Source organism: Bubalus bubalis, chromosome 4 (genome assembly GCF_019923935.1).
Source record: "Bubalus bubalis isolate 160015118507 breed Murrah chromosome 4, NDDB_SH_1, whole genome shotgun sequence".
Taxonomy (NCBI): domain Eukaryota; kingdom Metazoa; phylum Chordata; class Mammalia; order Artiodactyla; family Bovidae; genus Bubalus; species Bubalus bubalis.
In genome coordinates this window covers 7,123,137-7,139,851 of record NC_059160.1, presented here as the reverse complement: position 1 = coordinate 7,139,851, position 16,715 = coordinate 7,123,137, and the positions used below count along the sequence as shown (strand labels likewise).

The following is a 16,715-nucleotide window of genomic DNA, read 5'->3' as shown; positions in this document are numbered from 1 at the left end:
AAAGGCGCAGAGTTCATAAAACAAACGCTCCGCACTCGGGCAGTTCGCGAGTCTCCGTAGAAAGGCTTGGGAGGAACGTGATTAGAGACCATCTCCAAACTCCTCGGGGTGGGGGGGGCCCAGTGTTGGTGGTCCAGTTTTGATTCTGCCCGCTCCAGTGGGCTGGGCAGCGAGGCGGGGGTGGGGTGGGGAGAGGAGGTTGACAGCTGGGAGGATGACGTAATGTGCTCCGGGGGGCTCCGAGCGGATGCGGGGCGGACGGCGTTAACCCTTCCACCCCTAGCAGGTGGACCGAGTTAGCTCGCGGAGCCAAACCAAGAGAAAAAAGAACGGTTCCTTTAATCATGGGGGGAAAGGAGGTTGGTCTAAGGACCCGGGGGACTCGCTTTTCGTATTCGCTTAAGAGCCGCCAGAGGTGGGGCCTCGCTATGCAAATCCGAGCTGCTGATCGTCGACGCGCCATCACCCCACGCGCCGGCCCGCGCGCCGATTGGCCACGACCAGCCTGGTCCCATTGACAACAAACAAGGGGGCGCCCGGCCCGGGGGGCGGGGCCACGGAGGGCGCGGGCTGGGGGCGGGGCAGCGCCGCCCCGCCCCCGTCCCGCGCGGCGCAAACATGGCTGCGGCTGGCACCGGCCGCTGAGGCGGTAACCCGGCGGGGGCTGTTGGGTGTCATGGGCGGCGACGGCGGCACCGCCCCCGCGTCTCCCTGAGCGGGACGGCAGAGGAGGCGTGGGGCGCGGGGGAGGTGGTCTTCTGCGCCGAGCCGGGCGATGGACGGAAGCGGCGAGCTGGGCGGTCTGGAGACCATGGAGACGCTGACGGAGCTGGGCGATGAGCTGACCCTGGGGGACATCGACGGTGAGTGGTGGGGTGGGGTGGGTGGGAGAGCGGGGGGCGGGGGGCGCGCGCGGGGAGGAAGGGGTTACGGCGGCGCGCGCGGGTGCGCGTGCGCCCACCTTCTCCTCACACACAGCCAGCCACCGGCCAGCCCCGTCTCACGCGGGAGGAACCGGCGCGCGCGGTCGCCGCGACTGTCCGCAACCCTTCCGGGCGCTGCGGGCTTCAGCCCCGCCCGGCGGCTGGGCTCCGGCAGGCCGCGCGGGAGCTGCTCCGGGGGGCGCCTAGTGTCCGGAAGCCCAGCGAGGGTCGCGGGGTCGGCGGGGGGCGGGGGGGCCTGAAGGGAGCGGCCAGCGGAGAGCGCGCGGCCGCTGCCTCCGTCGCGCGCCGTCCGAGGTCTGCCTGCTCGCCCAAGCGGCTCCGCGTCGCACCTGTCACTCCCCACCGGGCCGCGTGGGCGGCTCTGGGAGATTCCCGGGGCCGGGCCCCTAGGCTCCGCGTCCTCCCCCTCCGTGGTCTTCCCGGGGTTGAACCGCGGCCGAATTCTCCTGGCGCTTGGGAAAACTTTGGGGGGCAGCGAGAAGCTTAGTCGCTGATGAAGCGAGCGGTGGCGGCGGAGTGTTGGACGCATATCCCCGCGATAGAGACCCGGGCGCTCCTGCTGTCGCGCTGCAAAGAGAGTTGAGCCGCAGGAATTTTGAGTTGTGCTCTCCCCGGCCCCCTCGGGGACAGGTTGGGGAGTGGGTGGCCTTTGTTCCGGCCACCTTCACAGCGGAGTGGAAGAGCTGTAGGAGCCCAGGGGATAATTTTGTGATCACGGAACCCAAAGTTTGGAGGTCAGAGACTTGCCCAAGGTCACCCAAACTGGTTACAGGACACAGTTACTGGGTCAGTGTTGCCGTCGCTGCTAACACCAGTCTTTTCACCTGATCTTTGGGGGTGAGAGGTCCAATGAGTGGATAAGTCGTCCTAGTAATAATAATAACTCCCAAAAGTTGGGCGGAGAAGGCAATGGCACCCCACTCCAGTACTCTTGCCTGGAAAATCCCATGGACAGAGGAGCCTGGTAGGCTGCAGTCCATGGGGTCTCGAAGAGTGGGACACGACTGAGCGACTTCACTTTAACTTTTTACTTTCATGCGTTGGAGAAGGAAATGGCAACGCACTCCAGTGTTCTTGCCTGGAGAATCCCGGGGACGGGGGCGGGGGGGGGGGGGGGGGGGGGGGAGGGGGGAAGCCTGGTGGGCTGCCGTCTATGGGCTCGCACAGAGTCGGACACGACTGAAGAGACTTAGCAGCAGCAGCAGCAGTTGGGCTCTTCTGATAGTCTAGGCCCCACTTACTTATATTGTTTCACTGGTTCCTCACTACAATCCTTGAAGTAGATATTCTTACTGCTCCGGTTTTATAGGGGACCTAAGTCAGATATGTTAACTTGTCTCAAGTCACTCCCTCTAGATTCTCCAGAACCCATGCTCTTAATCAGTAAGTGACTCAGATGCATTGTGCTTTCCAGTTTACAAAGTACTTTCTTGTGCCAGGATCTTACTACAGCCTTACAGGCAGGTATGAAGGCTTCATCTCATACAGATGAAGAAACCGAGGCAGCAGAAGATTCTCTTCCAGGGGAAGAGACAGTGGCAGCAGCTAAATGAAGAGGATCCATTTCTCATTTTGCTTCTGTAACAACCCTGTGGCCTGACCTTGTTTTCCTATTTTGGTCATCCAGGCAGTGTGGTAAGACTCTTTAACGAAGCCCTAAATCTAACCACAGACTTTTTTTGTTGGATGCTCCCAAATACAGGGATGTGTTGACAAATGGAGGGAGGGAGGTTCTTAGAACTTAACAAGGACAGCTAACATGTTGTGAGCACTTGTGTGCCAGGCACCGTGTTAAGCAGTTAGTATGCATCAATGTTCTCAATCCTTAACAAGTTCCATCAGGTAGAGACTGCTTGTTATACTACATTCATCCCTTTTTTATAAATCCTGAAACTGTGGCTCAAGGCAGTTGATTAACTTACCCATAAGGCATACACAGCCAGTAAGGACTGTGTCTATAACTGCCCTCCAGCAGCCTCACACAAAGAAATTTGTGTGGATTTTGCATTCCCATTTGGAAACTGATCCCTGTTTGTTTTCATTTATAAATTTATAATGTGTTAAAGTGTGCTTGTGTGCATGCTAAGTCACTTCAGTCGTGTCTGACTCTGCGACTCTATGGACTATATAGCCTGCCAGGCTCCTCTGTCCATGGGATTTTTCCAGGCAAGAATACTGGAGTGGGTGGCCATGCTCTTCTCCAGGGGATCTTCCGGACCAAAGGATCAAACCCACATTTCCTGTGTTTCCTGGATTGCAGGCAGATTCTTTACTGTTGAGCCACTGAGGAAGTGCACTGTGTTGAAGTACCTGGTGGTTAAGTAGTAACCTTACGCCTATAGATTGTTGAGTAAAATGAACATTCTGGAAACTCCCACTGTGGTTAAGTGGCTTCACAGGGCTTCATGTTAGATTTGGGATAAAGCGGTTCCCTGTCTTCATTGGTCAACAAGTATTCACATGCCAGCTGTAGTTTCTGAGCTATAGGGAACATAGGAAGATAGAATTTTATGGCTTTGTGGAGCTTGAGATGAATGATAATAAAACTGTAGTGTGTGTGTGTTGTATGCATGCATGCTCAGTTCTGTCCAACTCTTTGCGACCCCTTGGACCATAGCCCGCAGGGTTCCTCTGTCCATGGAATTCTCTAGGCAAGAGTACTGGAGTAGGTTGCCATTTCCTCCTCCAGCGGATCTTCCTGACCCAGGGATTGAACCTGCATCTCCTTTGTCTCCTGCATTGGCAGGCAGACTCTTTATCACTGAGCCACCTGGTAAGCATACTGAGTATAGAATAGCTCAGTTATACAGGGCAGTTAGTGAAAGTCAGTGAGTGTGGATGGAGCTTGGTAAATACTGGCTTACCAGGAAGACCACACCGAAGAGATGGCCCTGGACTCAGGTCTTACAGCAAAGTTGAGTGGGCTGAAGACTAGTGGTCTGCAGGTATCCTTGAATACTCACCCATACACCCCCCTCCAGAACATCAACCCTATGAGAGCCAGGACCTTTGTTTTGTTTCCTTCGCCTAGAATTAAATATTTGTGGAATGTTTGAATGAGTCCAAGGACTTTGAGCTAGGCAGGAGTAGAATAATTAATATTAGGCTCAGCCCTTGGTGTTGGATCAGATCAGGGCTAGATGCTTCTGGGAGCCAGTCAGCTGAAGAAGAGACTCTGTGGGTATGAACACATATATTTTTTTTGTTTGTGTGTGGTGGGGGAGAGAGGGTTTCTACCACCTAGAGAACTCATTCCTGCCTCAAGGAGACAGTCATCTGGGTGTGTGATGACAATCCTAAGAGAGTGACAGGATGGGGAGAGGAAGTAGCCATTGTGCAAGGTGCTGGACATGACAAGACTTGGCCTCAGTGAAACTTGGTCCTGAAGACAGAGCAGAGGTGGAATTTAAGTTCCCATTTAGGCTTTGATGTAGGGCATTGGGAGGGTTCAGAAGGTAGCAGGAAGAGCTGGTTTGGGGAGATGATGAAAATTTGTCTTTAAATGGACTGAAATTGAGGCACTAGTAGGAAACCAGAGACAGATATTCAGGAGAAGGTCAAAACTGGGGGTGGAGATTAAAGACTAGTCACTCAGATTGATGAGTTGACACAGGTGAGAGGAAAAGGTGGAACCAGACAGGCGAGGAAAGTGTAATAACCTAAGGGGAAGTGAGCTTTTTGAGGAACAGTGGATGATGGAGACAGGGCTGCAGAAGACAGCAAGGATGACGAGGCTCTGACAGGACTCGTGGGATTTGGCAATTAGGAGATCCAATGGAGGAAGCGATTGAGTGAAGTGGTCCAAGGCTTGGTAAACAGAGTCAGGAGGGCAAGTAGGGGCAGCGGTTCTCAGTGGAGAAGGTTGGAGAAACTTTTCAGTGAGCTAATTTACATTCTCCCCTTGTGAATTGGCCTCTTCTGGACATTTCATATGAATGGAATCATACACTGAGTGGCCTTCTTCACTTAGCATAACGTTGCGGTCCATCTGTTGCACCAGTGTTCCCTTATATGGATACTCCGTGTTTTATCGGTTCATCACTTGTTAGACATTTAGCTTGTTTCCACATTTTGGCTATTATAAAGGAAGCTGCTGTGAGCATTCATGTACAGATTTTTCTGTGGGCATGTTTTCTTTTCTCTTGGGTAGATCCTCTACGGTTTTTGTCGCTGTTTGTTTTTTCCTAGGGATTATAATAGCCCCATTGATTCACTTGCTTACTTTCCATGTTCCCATAACTAAGGTAGCCCTAAATCTTACGACAGGAGCTCAGTTTGGTGGTCGGTTCTTTTCATTCCCCTTGTTGATATCTCTTCTGAAACTTCCCCTCTTTTTGCTGTGTCTGATGGTTGTTCTAGGTCTATTGTTCCTCGTTTATACGGGGACTACCCTTGACTATCAGCTGGGGTCAGGGGCATGTTGAAGCCCTTATTCCCTTGTTTTGTGTGTGTGTGTGTGTGTGTGTGTTTTACTCCCTTGATTTGATGGAGCACATCCTCCAGTAGCTTCCTAAGAAAGAGTACATTAGAAGTAAATTTGGGGGGACCTTACCTCTCTAAAAATATCTTTATTCTAACGTCTCCAATTTGATAGTTTGGGTGAGTTTAGAATTTCAGGTTGAAGGCATTGCCTCGTTGTTTGCTAGCTTTCAGTAGTTGGGCATCTGATACCATTTTGACTCCTACCCTCTGTGTGTGACCTGTTTTCCCTGGAAGTTTGTGGGCTCTTGTCTTTATCCCTGGTGCTCTGAACTCCACAAGGATGTCCGCTAATGTGACTGCGTGGTCGGTCTGTGCCTGCTCGGTGGGCTCTGAAGGGCTCACAGAGTCAGATACCTGCCTGCATGCAGTCCCCCTGCTGGTCACCTAGCCTGCCCTCCTGTCTGCCGAGAAACCTGTGGTTCCTGAGCCTTTGGGTGGCACTGTCTCTTGGGCCTCTCTGGGCCTCTCCTGGCTTCTCCCGGCAGGCAGTTCTGTCTTGGGCAGAGTCCCTGGACACTACCTGGCACTAAAGAGGCACGCTGTAAAGGTGTGTCTAATGAGGAAAGGAAGGCACCTCAGCTTCAAGGTGTTGGGTGGGCCCCTAGCCTGTGTGTCCACGTCACTGGGAAGGTTGGAGTGGCCAGCCTGGTGTGGGGGAGGAGGTGAGGAGAGGGGTAGAACTGACTCCATGTCTCTCCAGTGAGTCATGCTTCGGAAAAACTGCTCAGTGAGGTGGAGCCTCGATCTACCTCTTACCCCATTTTCAAGATGTAAGCTTTGTCTTCACCCTGAAGTATATATCACTGGCGCTAGTGTCTGGGTTGAAAGAGCTGCTGTTGCTTTTAGCTTGTTTATTTTCTATGAGTTTTTAGCTCCTGGTCTCATCCAGTTCCATTTCCTGGGATACATCTTCTGGGCTTGCTCACACCTCCAAGCCGTCTCTGGGTTTCTCCTCCTTCCTGGGTCTGTTTGGTCTCACCCTTGACAAACATTGTCACACTCACACCCGGGCCTCTGGCCCAGTGTTCTGAGCGCTGCCTGCCTCTCAGTCTTTTCTGTCATCCTCATACTCAGCCCAGGCTTGGCTTTTTTTTTTAAGTGAATTTTTGCTTCTATATTGAATAGATCTTTTCTTTCCTCAATTTCATAATTAAAAAAGGAACTTCTTAAGTGACTTTATTCAAATAGTGCCCCCTGAATATCAAATTGTCTCTCCTGCTGGGTTTGTGTATGAACTTTGTATTAAAGTGCACATGAAACATTGCAGCATTTTCACTTATGGATTGCTGTAGGTGGAAACAGCTGAGTGTAATTGTCACAGCGTCCAGTGTAGTTCATCTGAGGCGGAAAACGCCTGTTCAGGTCCCTGTGGAACATTTTCATCATTTGCAGTTTCATTTGCCTAAGCATTGTTGCCCTGAACACAGATGAGCAAATCACTTGGAGTTAGCTCGTTGGTGTGTGTTTCTCATCAAGGACTCTTCAAGTCAAGAGCTGGGTGATAGCTCTTACACACTGCCAGCTGTAGCCCTTTCATTAAAAAAAACTTTTTCAATATGATAAATTACTGTGGTGATTGGAACTTACCACTTGGAAAATATTTTTTTAATGATACATTCATGAAGCAAGATAAAAAATATGAAAGGGGTACTATGGAAAGTCTTGCCCCCAGCCCTGTCATCATCTACTTAGGGTCCACACCCCCCAGGTTATTCATTTTTCATTTCCTTTACATCCTTCAAAACTTAACGCAGATAGAAGCAAATAGCATGTATGGATTTTCACTTTGCTCCCCTTTTGATTTTTCACAAATAGCTCGCATGCTATAAGTTTTGTTTTTCTGCCGATGTTGATGTTAGAGATCTTCCCAGTCTTCTTCACTGCTGCATGGTTCTCCATTATATAGATGCACTCTAACTCATCTGCCCGGTCCCTTTTGGTGGACATTTGAGGATGTTTCCAGTCTTACTATGAAAAATGTGCTGGTGTGAATAGCTGTGTAAATTCATCATTGCACACATGTGCCACATGTGCAGGTATGTGTGCGTGCTCAGTCGTGTCTGACTCTTTGCGACCCTCTGGATTATAGCCCACCAGGTTCCTCTGTCGGTGGGATTCTCCAGGCATGAATCCTGAACTGGGTCACTGGTTCTTCCCCAGGGAATCTTCCCTATCCAGGGATTAAACCCGGATCTCCAGTGTCTCCTGCATTGGCAGGCAGAGTCTTTACCACTGAGCCACTTGAGAAGCCCGTGTGCAGGTATAGGTGCAGGATGAGTGACTAGAGGTGGGGGTGCTGGCTCCAGGTGGGGTGGTGATAGCTACATCACAGATGCTGCCAGAATCAAAAGAAAGAAGTATACGAAAGGAAGGGGCAGGAAGTAACATTCTCTTCTGACTCCTTTGTGGTTTCGATAGGTCCTGTCCAGTGCTCTCCACGCTGGATGGACCAGTTTACTCCCCCGCCACGATGGAGGAAAGGGCCTGTCCTCCTTAGCTTCCAGCTAGAGTCTGAAACTCTGGTCCCTTTATCCTGCCTGTCTCTATGCCAGTTTAGGGCTGATGCCACCCAGCCACCCACAATGCACAGATAATAGGCTCCTTCGTCCTGGCCTCCTGGTTCCTCATTTGCCTTTCCTGTACTTGAGACCACTGGACAGTCAGTGAGCAGACACCAGCTTCCTGAGCAGTCCCTTCCTGTGCTTCTCATGTCCCCTTTGCTTGCCCAGAACCCTAGTGGTTGCAACTCTCTTACTCCTCTGCTGCACTTGGTTTCTTGCAGTGATCCTTCGTCAGGTTGGCTTGCTCTCCGTACGTTTAGACTCCCTCTAAAGGTGCAGCAGTTCCTTATTTTCAGCCCTCCTCTGCTTTGGGGGACTTGATAAATGACTTCTTGTTTTACGCTGTTTCATCGGGGCTCTCTTCTAAGTTCCCTTTTCTTCAGTGTCTTAGTGGCAGCCCTGTCTTCTGCCACAAGTCTGTGAATCCTCTATCCTTGCATAAAAGTTCTTCGGGACTCTGTATTCCTATAGTGTTCTTCATTCTAATTCTCTTATGACTACTTTTCACCAAAATCTGCAGATATTTTAGGAAATGCCCTTTGGTTATGAATAGCCTCACCTCTCACAGTACTTTCCTTTGAATTGTTAAAAGTCAATGGGGGTGGTTTTTCTGAGCTAGATGAGTGGACTTTCTGTGATTATTTGTTGGGCAGGACTGAAATAGACATGCAATAGCTATTTCCCATCGTGTGATTCTTCCTAAGATGTACACCATCTTTGATAATGAATATGGGACCATTTCCTCTTGATCCTACAGATGTACTGTCATTTATCCTGAGGCGCATCGGTTCTCTAGGTAAATGTGACTGTCTTATTCTTTATTAATTATTGACTCTCTCTGCAGCCGCGGCTTCTTTTCCATCCTTCATCGGGTTTTGAAATCACACTGTAGGCAGCATCCACTGTGTGCCCAGCACAGTGTCTGGATAGCTCTGCAGTCGGGACCCTTTGAGAGGGCCTGTGTTGTGCTGGGCTCTGGGTATAGCCCTGGCAGGGTGAGCAAGGTCCCTGCCTTCACTCGGTGTGTGTGGCCTTTTACCTACACTGTCCTTTGCTTTTAATTCTTTCTCCAGTTGCATGGTATGTTACAGATGAAGACACTGAGGCCCAGACCAGAGCTAGTAAGTTGTAAAAGGGTGACCTCAGTCCAACTCCAAAACCCATGTACTTTTCCTCCCCTGCATGCCAAGTCCCCATCTGATGTAGAGGGCTTCAGAGTTGTAAATACAAGACGGGTGGTGGGCTGGGGCTGGAGAGACCAGCCTCCTCTGCTCAGGTTTCCCTTCAGTCCACATGTGTTTATCAGGAAGGGTCTGCCCTGTGCTGGATGCTTCAAGTGACTTCCCTGGATCCCACAGCACTTCTCTAAGCCTTCTGTCCTGCTGCAGAGCAGGGACTGGGGCTGTCTGCGTCTCAGGTGCTCTGAGACTTGCCTGAAGCTACAGCACATGCACGGAAGAGGGCAGGGAGTCTAACATTCTCTTCAATTCTTATCTGAGAGTGAACGAGGAGCTACAAGTTGCAAGTGGACTCTTAGGACCAAGGGCCCTTTTTTTAGAATACAGTTTTGAAATGTTTATTCTTTCCTTTTGAAAGGGCTTCTGTAGGTGTAGTGGGCGGACACAAAGGAGCAGTCACATAACAAGGTCAGGTGTTCCATTTCTGGACCACAAGCCTCACGGGTTAAACTTTGTTGACATGATGGAATTTTTTAAAGAATAGCAGGATCCCAGAGCGAGGCCTCAAAGGAAGGCTCTCTGGGGAAACCTCTGTTTAGAAACTAATCCTCAACCGTTGAACGGCTTGGAAGCTGGAAAACAGAGCTCTTTCTGCATCTCTCAGGCCTTCAGAATTGCTAATGAACACATGTCTAAACGTCCCTTATAATGTGGCTTCTGCATCTGTCCTGTAGAACTGGTCTGTTGGGTTCAGGGACTAGACTGGATCAGCAATGAAATTCCGGCTGCTGAACCAGATGTGGAACTGCCTTGTTAAACTGGAGTCTTCTTGGCTCAGGCCCTCATCGCCCATAGCAACTCATGGAAATACTGCTTCTTCCTAAGTGTAAACGTCCCTGCGAGGCCTAACATGTTACAAAAATCCCTCTGATACATTTGTCTTCCTGACAGTGCTGGGAGGTACTTGATTTTATTCCCATTTTGCATATGAAGACGTAGAGACAGATAAAATGATTTGCCCGAGGTTTACTGTGCTGATGAAGTGGCATTAGGAGTGAACTTGGGCCTTCTGACATGAGCTCGTACTCTTCCCTACCCTGTGGGAATGAGGTGGGAGATGCCCTGACTCCGGAAGCCTGTCTGGGGACCCCTGTTCTCGTCAGAAGTTGTTTTAAATTTTTTAAACTTAATTTAAGAAATTTATTCATCCCAGTTCTGCATGAGTATCCACTATGTTCCTGGCTCAGTGCTACGTATCTGTGCTCTGTGCTGGGTCCCACACAAGCTAGCATATTGTTAGACTCAGGTATTAGAGATGAATGAAAAAGTCTCAACTGTCAGGGAGCTGACATCTAAGCAGCCTGTCACAATACAGAGCAAAATGCAACAGAGGCCAGAACAGAGGAACAAAGTCCCAAGTTTTTGAAACACTAAGGAAGGGGAGTAGGAAAATCTTCACGGAGACTGGCATTTGAGCTGAGTTGTGAAGGATGAGTGAATAGTATTTTAGAAAGGAGAATTTGGAAAGGCAGGGTGTTGGGAATAATTTGACATGTTTGGGAATATGTGATTCCTTGTGGCCAGAACACTGTGTGGGACCGAGGGTCTCAAACTTTAATGTGCTTAAGAGGCCCACCAGGGTACACCCCCAAAGATTCCAGTGTGGAAGGTAAGATCTGGGGTAGAGTCCAGGAGGGGCACCGGCCAGGGGATCAGGCGTAGTAGTGTCCCAGGCTGAGCGGACAGCTGCTTTGTAAGGCTTGACCACCGTGCTCGGGTGATTTGCAGGCTGTCCTCTTGATAGCTGTGTTTTGTGGCCTTCCTCAAACTTAGTTTTGATCAGGTCCCTCTCCTGCTCCCATGTGCTGTCAGTTGGCAGGCTTGGTGATGAGCCACAGAAGCTGGCTTTGAGTAGCTCAAGTAGAAAAGGAGTTTATTGGCAGAATGGTGTGTGGACTGATCAGAAAAGCGGGAGAGCCAGACCGGGAACACGGGCCAGAGCCAAAGGCAGCTTGGCAGCAGAGTCCTGCTAAGAAGAGGCCAGAGCAGCCTGTTTAGGACCCTCCGCCTTGGTGGCCTCTGCTTGTCCCCGCTTCCTAGAGTCACGTTCCTGGTGGGAGCATGCATTCATCAGAGCCGCCTGGCAGGAAACCTTACTGCTGAGACCACCCAGCATGGGTTCTCCAGAAGGAAAATCAGGGTGCATGGGAGGTTCAGCTGGAAGGATGGCAGACGGAGCAGGAATGGCAGATGTCCGTGGTGCTTTCTGTGCCACGCCAGGCAGCTTCCGTGAGGCCTTCACAGCTCAAGTGCAGGCAGCTCCGTCTCTCCACTCTGTTCCACGTGCTCTGCGGAAGCTCCTTCCAGAACATTTCTTGGTGCTGTGCTTTTGCTCATACCGTTCCCTTTGTCTGCAGCACCTACCCATGCCTCTCTCTAAGTCACAAACGTCTCTTTGCCCTTCAAGGCTCTGCTTTCCCTGCCTGCCGGGACGAGTCAGCCCTTCCTCTGCCTTCTGACAGCCCTTCCTCTGTGAGGCACCTGTCTGTTCACCCTTGTCACGGTTTCTGGGGTTGGTTGGGTTTCTTTCCTGTGAGGTTGCTGGGAAGGAAACTGGCACTTTGGAGTCTGTGCTATATGCAGGTTCCCCGAGCTCCCAGCACCGCAGTGCACAGTGGGTATGAACATGCTGGGTGGTGATTTGTAGCAGGGGTTAGTAACCTGCTTTGGAAGTATTATTTTTGTCCTTAGTCTGAGGGAGATTTGGGAGTGTGGTAATGATTTGGGGAAGGGTAGGTTGGTGAGTCACTGAGGTCTTTCACTTTTGCCTGAATGACTTTTTAAAAATTAATTTTTCTTGGAGTATAGTTGCTTTACTAAGTGGTTTAAGGACTGGGAAAGGTGGAGATCCCCAGCTTTGGAACTTTGCCCCCCAGGAGGACAGTTAAGTGGAAGGAGTGGCTTTTGCCAGACTTTGTGGACACTCGGTCACCTGGCACTGTGCAGCGCCAGCCCCTGGAACAGGCTTGTGCAGGGGCGTTCCTGAGCGTCTTCCTCTCTGCCTGTTGTTCAACTTTCAGTCTCTTTGTTGCAGGAGAGTGAGAGAGACACCAGAGAGATGCAGGGTGGGAGCAGATGAAGGGTCAGGAGATGCAGGACACCTGGGATGACACCCTTTTCCTTCCTGAGCTGGGGCTGTTTGTTCCCATTAGAGAACGAGGCTGTCTGGTGACATCCATACAGTAACAGAAGCAAAGCATCTGTCCAGGGCGGTGGCTGAGAACTTGACTCTTCAGTCCCAGCGCCGTCACCTGCTGACTGAGTGGCGCTGGACAAGTTACTTAACCTCTCTGTGCCTAGTATTCCTTGTGTGTGAAGTGGAGGTGATGAAGGCACCTGCCTCAAAGTGTCATGGAAATGAAGTGATGAAATCCATGTCAAGTGCTTAACGTAATCGCTAACATGTGGTAAGAGCCCAGGAAATGTGAACAACTTCTGTACTGCTTTTATTATTACTGCTAGTCATTGGCTTGAGTTTTCTCTTAATTGTTGTTCTCAAAATCTGTTCTTGATCTGTTTCTAAAAGCATGCATTTCAAAGGAATAAAGAAACAAGATGGACAGCCTTTCAAATGTGGGTGGTCAACAGATCTGATGCCTCTAATGTGGTCTTGGGTAAGACCTGGGTTCCCAGCTGGGACCCAGGGTGGGGCTCTCCCATGGGTGGGGACAGTCACTGTGAGGTGGGACAGTCCCAGGGGTGGAGGGCTCCTGAGAGGAAGGCCCCCCATCATGCTTGTTGGGGTGACGTCTGGAGCAGGATGGAGCCTTCGTGAACTCACCTGCCTAAGACCCCTCATTGGACTTGGGCTTATTTCTTCCTGTGTAACAACCCCCACCACCATCACCACTTTCAAGCACTCTGTGCCAGACACTGTTCTAAGTGCTGTGCATATATTAACTCATTTGAAAGAGTGCTTAAAGCTGCCTCCCAGGGTGATTTGAATCGTATGCCACGATGAGTGGAAGTTTGCAAGGCGTTAAAAGCAGACACAACTGGGTGACACTGCTGATGAAGTTCTTTTCTAGTAAAAAAAGAAAATCACATTTAACCTTTGTCTCTAAATGCTCACACACAAGCATGAGATGAATTGCAGTAAAAACAACAGAAGCTTTTTAGGAAATGTACTCCGACAGGGTCCTCTTGTGTCATGCGCCTTTATCATCCCAGCACACGGCACCTGGCCCTGGCAGGTGTTCACACGGGGTTTCTCCGCCAGAACACGTGCCTCTTGATGTGTTCAGTTTTGTGTCTGGCACACTGTAGGCTCAGTTAATGTATGTTGAATGCAGGTCTTAAGGGTTGTGTCTTTATTGGTTTGTTCTTTATTTGAAGAAAGAGGGGTGTTCTGGAAAGGAGCATCTTGTCAAGGCAGAAGGTCTCATCTGGAGAAAGGTTTAATACTTTGGGAGGAAAGTATGCTGGCAAAATACAGTCAGGCAAAAATCTCTCACATCTACTCCCCCTTGAGTCAGTTACATGTGTGTTACCCTGAGATGGATCTTCTTTCATTAACATTGAACTTAGTATTGGGGGTCATGAGATGGGTTACATTAAGTGCCCCCCCTCCACCCACACCCAGATTCCCCAGACTTTATTGTCGCTCCAGGTCCATCTTGCATCTTTCTCCCAAGTTGTAAAATCCAAGAAATGTTTGTTTTGTGGGGGGAAATAGAGTGCATGGAAGAGATATGCAGACCTCAATACAGATATAAATTCAGATCTTGTAGCTTGTATGAAGGGCTTGAGCAAACAGTTTAACTTCCCTGAACCTCATTTTCATGACCTGTACAGTAGAATAGTAATACTAGCACCTGGGTTTGTGTGAAGTAGTACGTAGGTATTAGTGACAGCTATTATTATGTTGTCCACATAGAATCAATAGGAAGTGAGTTTAATTTCAGTCATAACCACCTTCTCTGCATTTGAATAAAATGTAAATATGATTTCTAGTTAGAAAATAAGTTTATTAGCTTTGTCATTGAGTTGTTGCTTTTAAACATCAATAGTGTGACTACTGGCTTTTATTCAAAGGTTAAATTGGAAGCTAAGCTACAAATAACCCTTTTTCAAATGTTAGGTTGAAAAAGAAACTATGAAAAAGTCAAAAGACATTTTAGTATGTGCTGATCATATCCCTATATATTAATGTATATCCATTGGAATTTGGATTGTTCCCATATTTATAAGTAGAGAAACTGAGTCTCGGAGAGATCAATTAATTTCCCAGAGGCAGCACAATTACATTATGAGAGTTCCAACCAGCCTTCTGATTTGTCACACAGAAAGCTGTGTTTGAATTTAAACTTGGGAATCCCCATTCTCTTTGGCCTTCCAGGTAATTCTTGGTTTAACTTTTCAACATCCTGCTTTTCTTTTTTAATATGATTGTTTGCCACGCTCCCTTCACACAACCCCTAAGAGATAGGTGGCCTGTTTCCCAGTTTTCATACATAACTGGAACTTTCCTTTGGGGACTTCCCTGGTGGTTCCAGTGGTTAAGACTCTACATTTCCACTGCAAGGCATACAGTTTCAATCCCTGATCAGGAAACTAAGCCCTCGTGCTGTGTGGCACAGCCAAAAATTAAAAAAAAAAAAAGAAAAAGAACTTCCCTTTAATCAATTTTCAGAAGTCTCTTCCTCTGTTGATGAAGTTACCCTAACTTTTGTTTTAGCTGTTTTGATATTCTCTCAAGTCAGAACTCAGCCCTAAGTCTTTGCTCAGAATAATTCTTAGCATACGGTGTCTGGGGACTCTGGGCAAGCCAGTAGCCCCCTATACAAACCAGAGTGAGCAGGGCTGAGCTGCAGGGCTCCCCTTCCTAGAGCATTGCTGGATTGCTGGCTGTAGCTTTTCCTTCTTTAAGAAGGAGAGAGACCAAGTTCATTACCATGAGCTGCAGACCCCTTCAGGATTTGGTCCTGACCACCTGCCTAGCCTGGTGCCTTCCTGCTGCCCACCATGCAGCTCCAGGCCTCCGAGCGGTGGCTTGCAAGATTCCCTGGGCCTAGAAATCCCCCGGCGTCCTGGTCAGCCTTCATTCCAGCTTCTTGAGGAAGCTGCTCGACCAGCTGGAGTCAGTGATTTTATCACATCCCCTGTGTTGTCCTCGCCTGCTGTGACTGTTGCCACCAGATCCGTCACTCTCACTAACTCCTTGAGGTCGAGGTGTGTTTTGTCATCTCTGCGCCAGCACACAGTGGGTGTTCAACACATTTAAAACCTTGCATTTATATACCTACTTCACCAAAAGTGGAAGCTTTGTGGAAATTACAGAAATTTGTCCAGATTTTCCTGGGTAACCCAAATTTCAAAAATATCTTGTCCCATCGTGAGGCGGTGTCCCTTCCACTTTTGGTTCAGAAAGGGTGTTTGCTGTTTTTATAGAGTGCATGAAGGTTGCATGTGAGGGCATCTCAGTGAGTTGATACCAAGTCGTTTAAGTACCAGAGCGCTGAGTGCCTAGAGAGGCCCAGGGAGTGGAAGGTTTTGTCTAGGTGCTTGTGGAGCACAAGATCTAAGGAAAGTATTAAAAAATATGTCTTACTGGATGTAATATGACAAAAGAAACTTTTTAATGTTCGAAGCATACTCTTATACCAGTATATCATTAGTATGTACTGAAGATTTATGAAGATTGCTGAGGAAAACAGCAGGATGACAAAGGTGGATTCAAGGAGAATGCAAGAAACTGATACATAGTAGGAAAGAAGTAAGATTGCAAATTCAGATACATAACCAGCTAATGTCGTGCAGGGCAATAAAGACAAAGCTTTCAAGGTTATCTTTTTCACCAGACAAGTCATTTGCTGCTTGTTTATTTTCTACATGTGAACATCTCATATTACAGAATGTGTGCCTGATGAATAGTAAAGAGGAAGTCAGACCACTCTGTGTTTCCGGAGTGTGTCAGATGACCTTTAGGTAGACAGGTAGGACTTTTAGAGACACTGTACTCCCCCCCCCCCCCCCGGCTCCCCGCCGTCCCATCCCCCCCCACCCCCCCCACCCCCGGCTTTTTTTCAAGTTTTGGACAATTTTTTTTTTTTTTTTAAACAAATCACAGTTGGGTTCAGGAGTTAAAAGATGGCTAGACCTGAGGTAGAAAAGTGTCCTTGGTGAAAGAAATTGTAGGTCATTTTGAAATGGAATTGTGCAATTAAAAGGAAGAAGGCTGTAACAAGCAGAAAGGGTGAGGCAGGTGATCGCATTCAGAGAAAGAGCCCCTCCTCCCCCCCAAAGGCTTGTGCTGACAAGGAAGGGAGTGGGTGGATGATGAGCTAAAGTGAGTGGAAATGAAATCCCTTGAAGTCGGAGGGAGCCATTGGTAGGAAGCTATGAAGCTCCTGTTTGAGAAGTTTGATTTGCTTTGGAAGATTGTTGGCCCAACAAGGTACTCAAGACGATTGTCACCGGGTGGAAGCTGTGGTTGAAATCAAGGCAAGAGGGAGGGAAGAGATAATCCTGTGATACTGTGGAAGGTGACC

At 49.0% G+C, this 16,715-nt stretch overlaps 1 protein-coding gene across 3 annotated transcripts in view; it reads left to right on the top strand.

Moving 5' to 3' along the window:
- Nucleotides 1-586: 586 nt before the first annotated feature.
- SREBF2 (sterol regulatory element binding transcription factor 2) overlaps nucleotides 587-16,715 on the top strand; it is a 57,028-nt gene continuing 40,899 nt past the window's right edge. For all 3 annotated transcript variants that reach the window (XM_025282779.2, XM_025282778.2, XM_025282780.2), the window contains exon 1: nucleotides 587-863. In XM_025282779.2, the coding sequence (XP_025138564.1) occupies nucleotides 776-863 (88 nt within the window). In that variant the 5' untranslated portion in view covers nucleotides 587-775. The remainder of the gene's footprint in view (nucleotides 864-16,715) is intronic.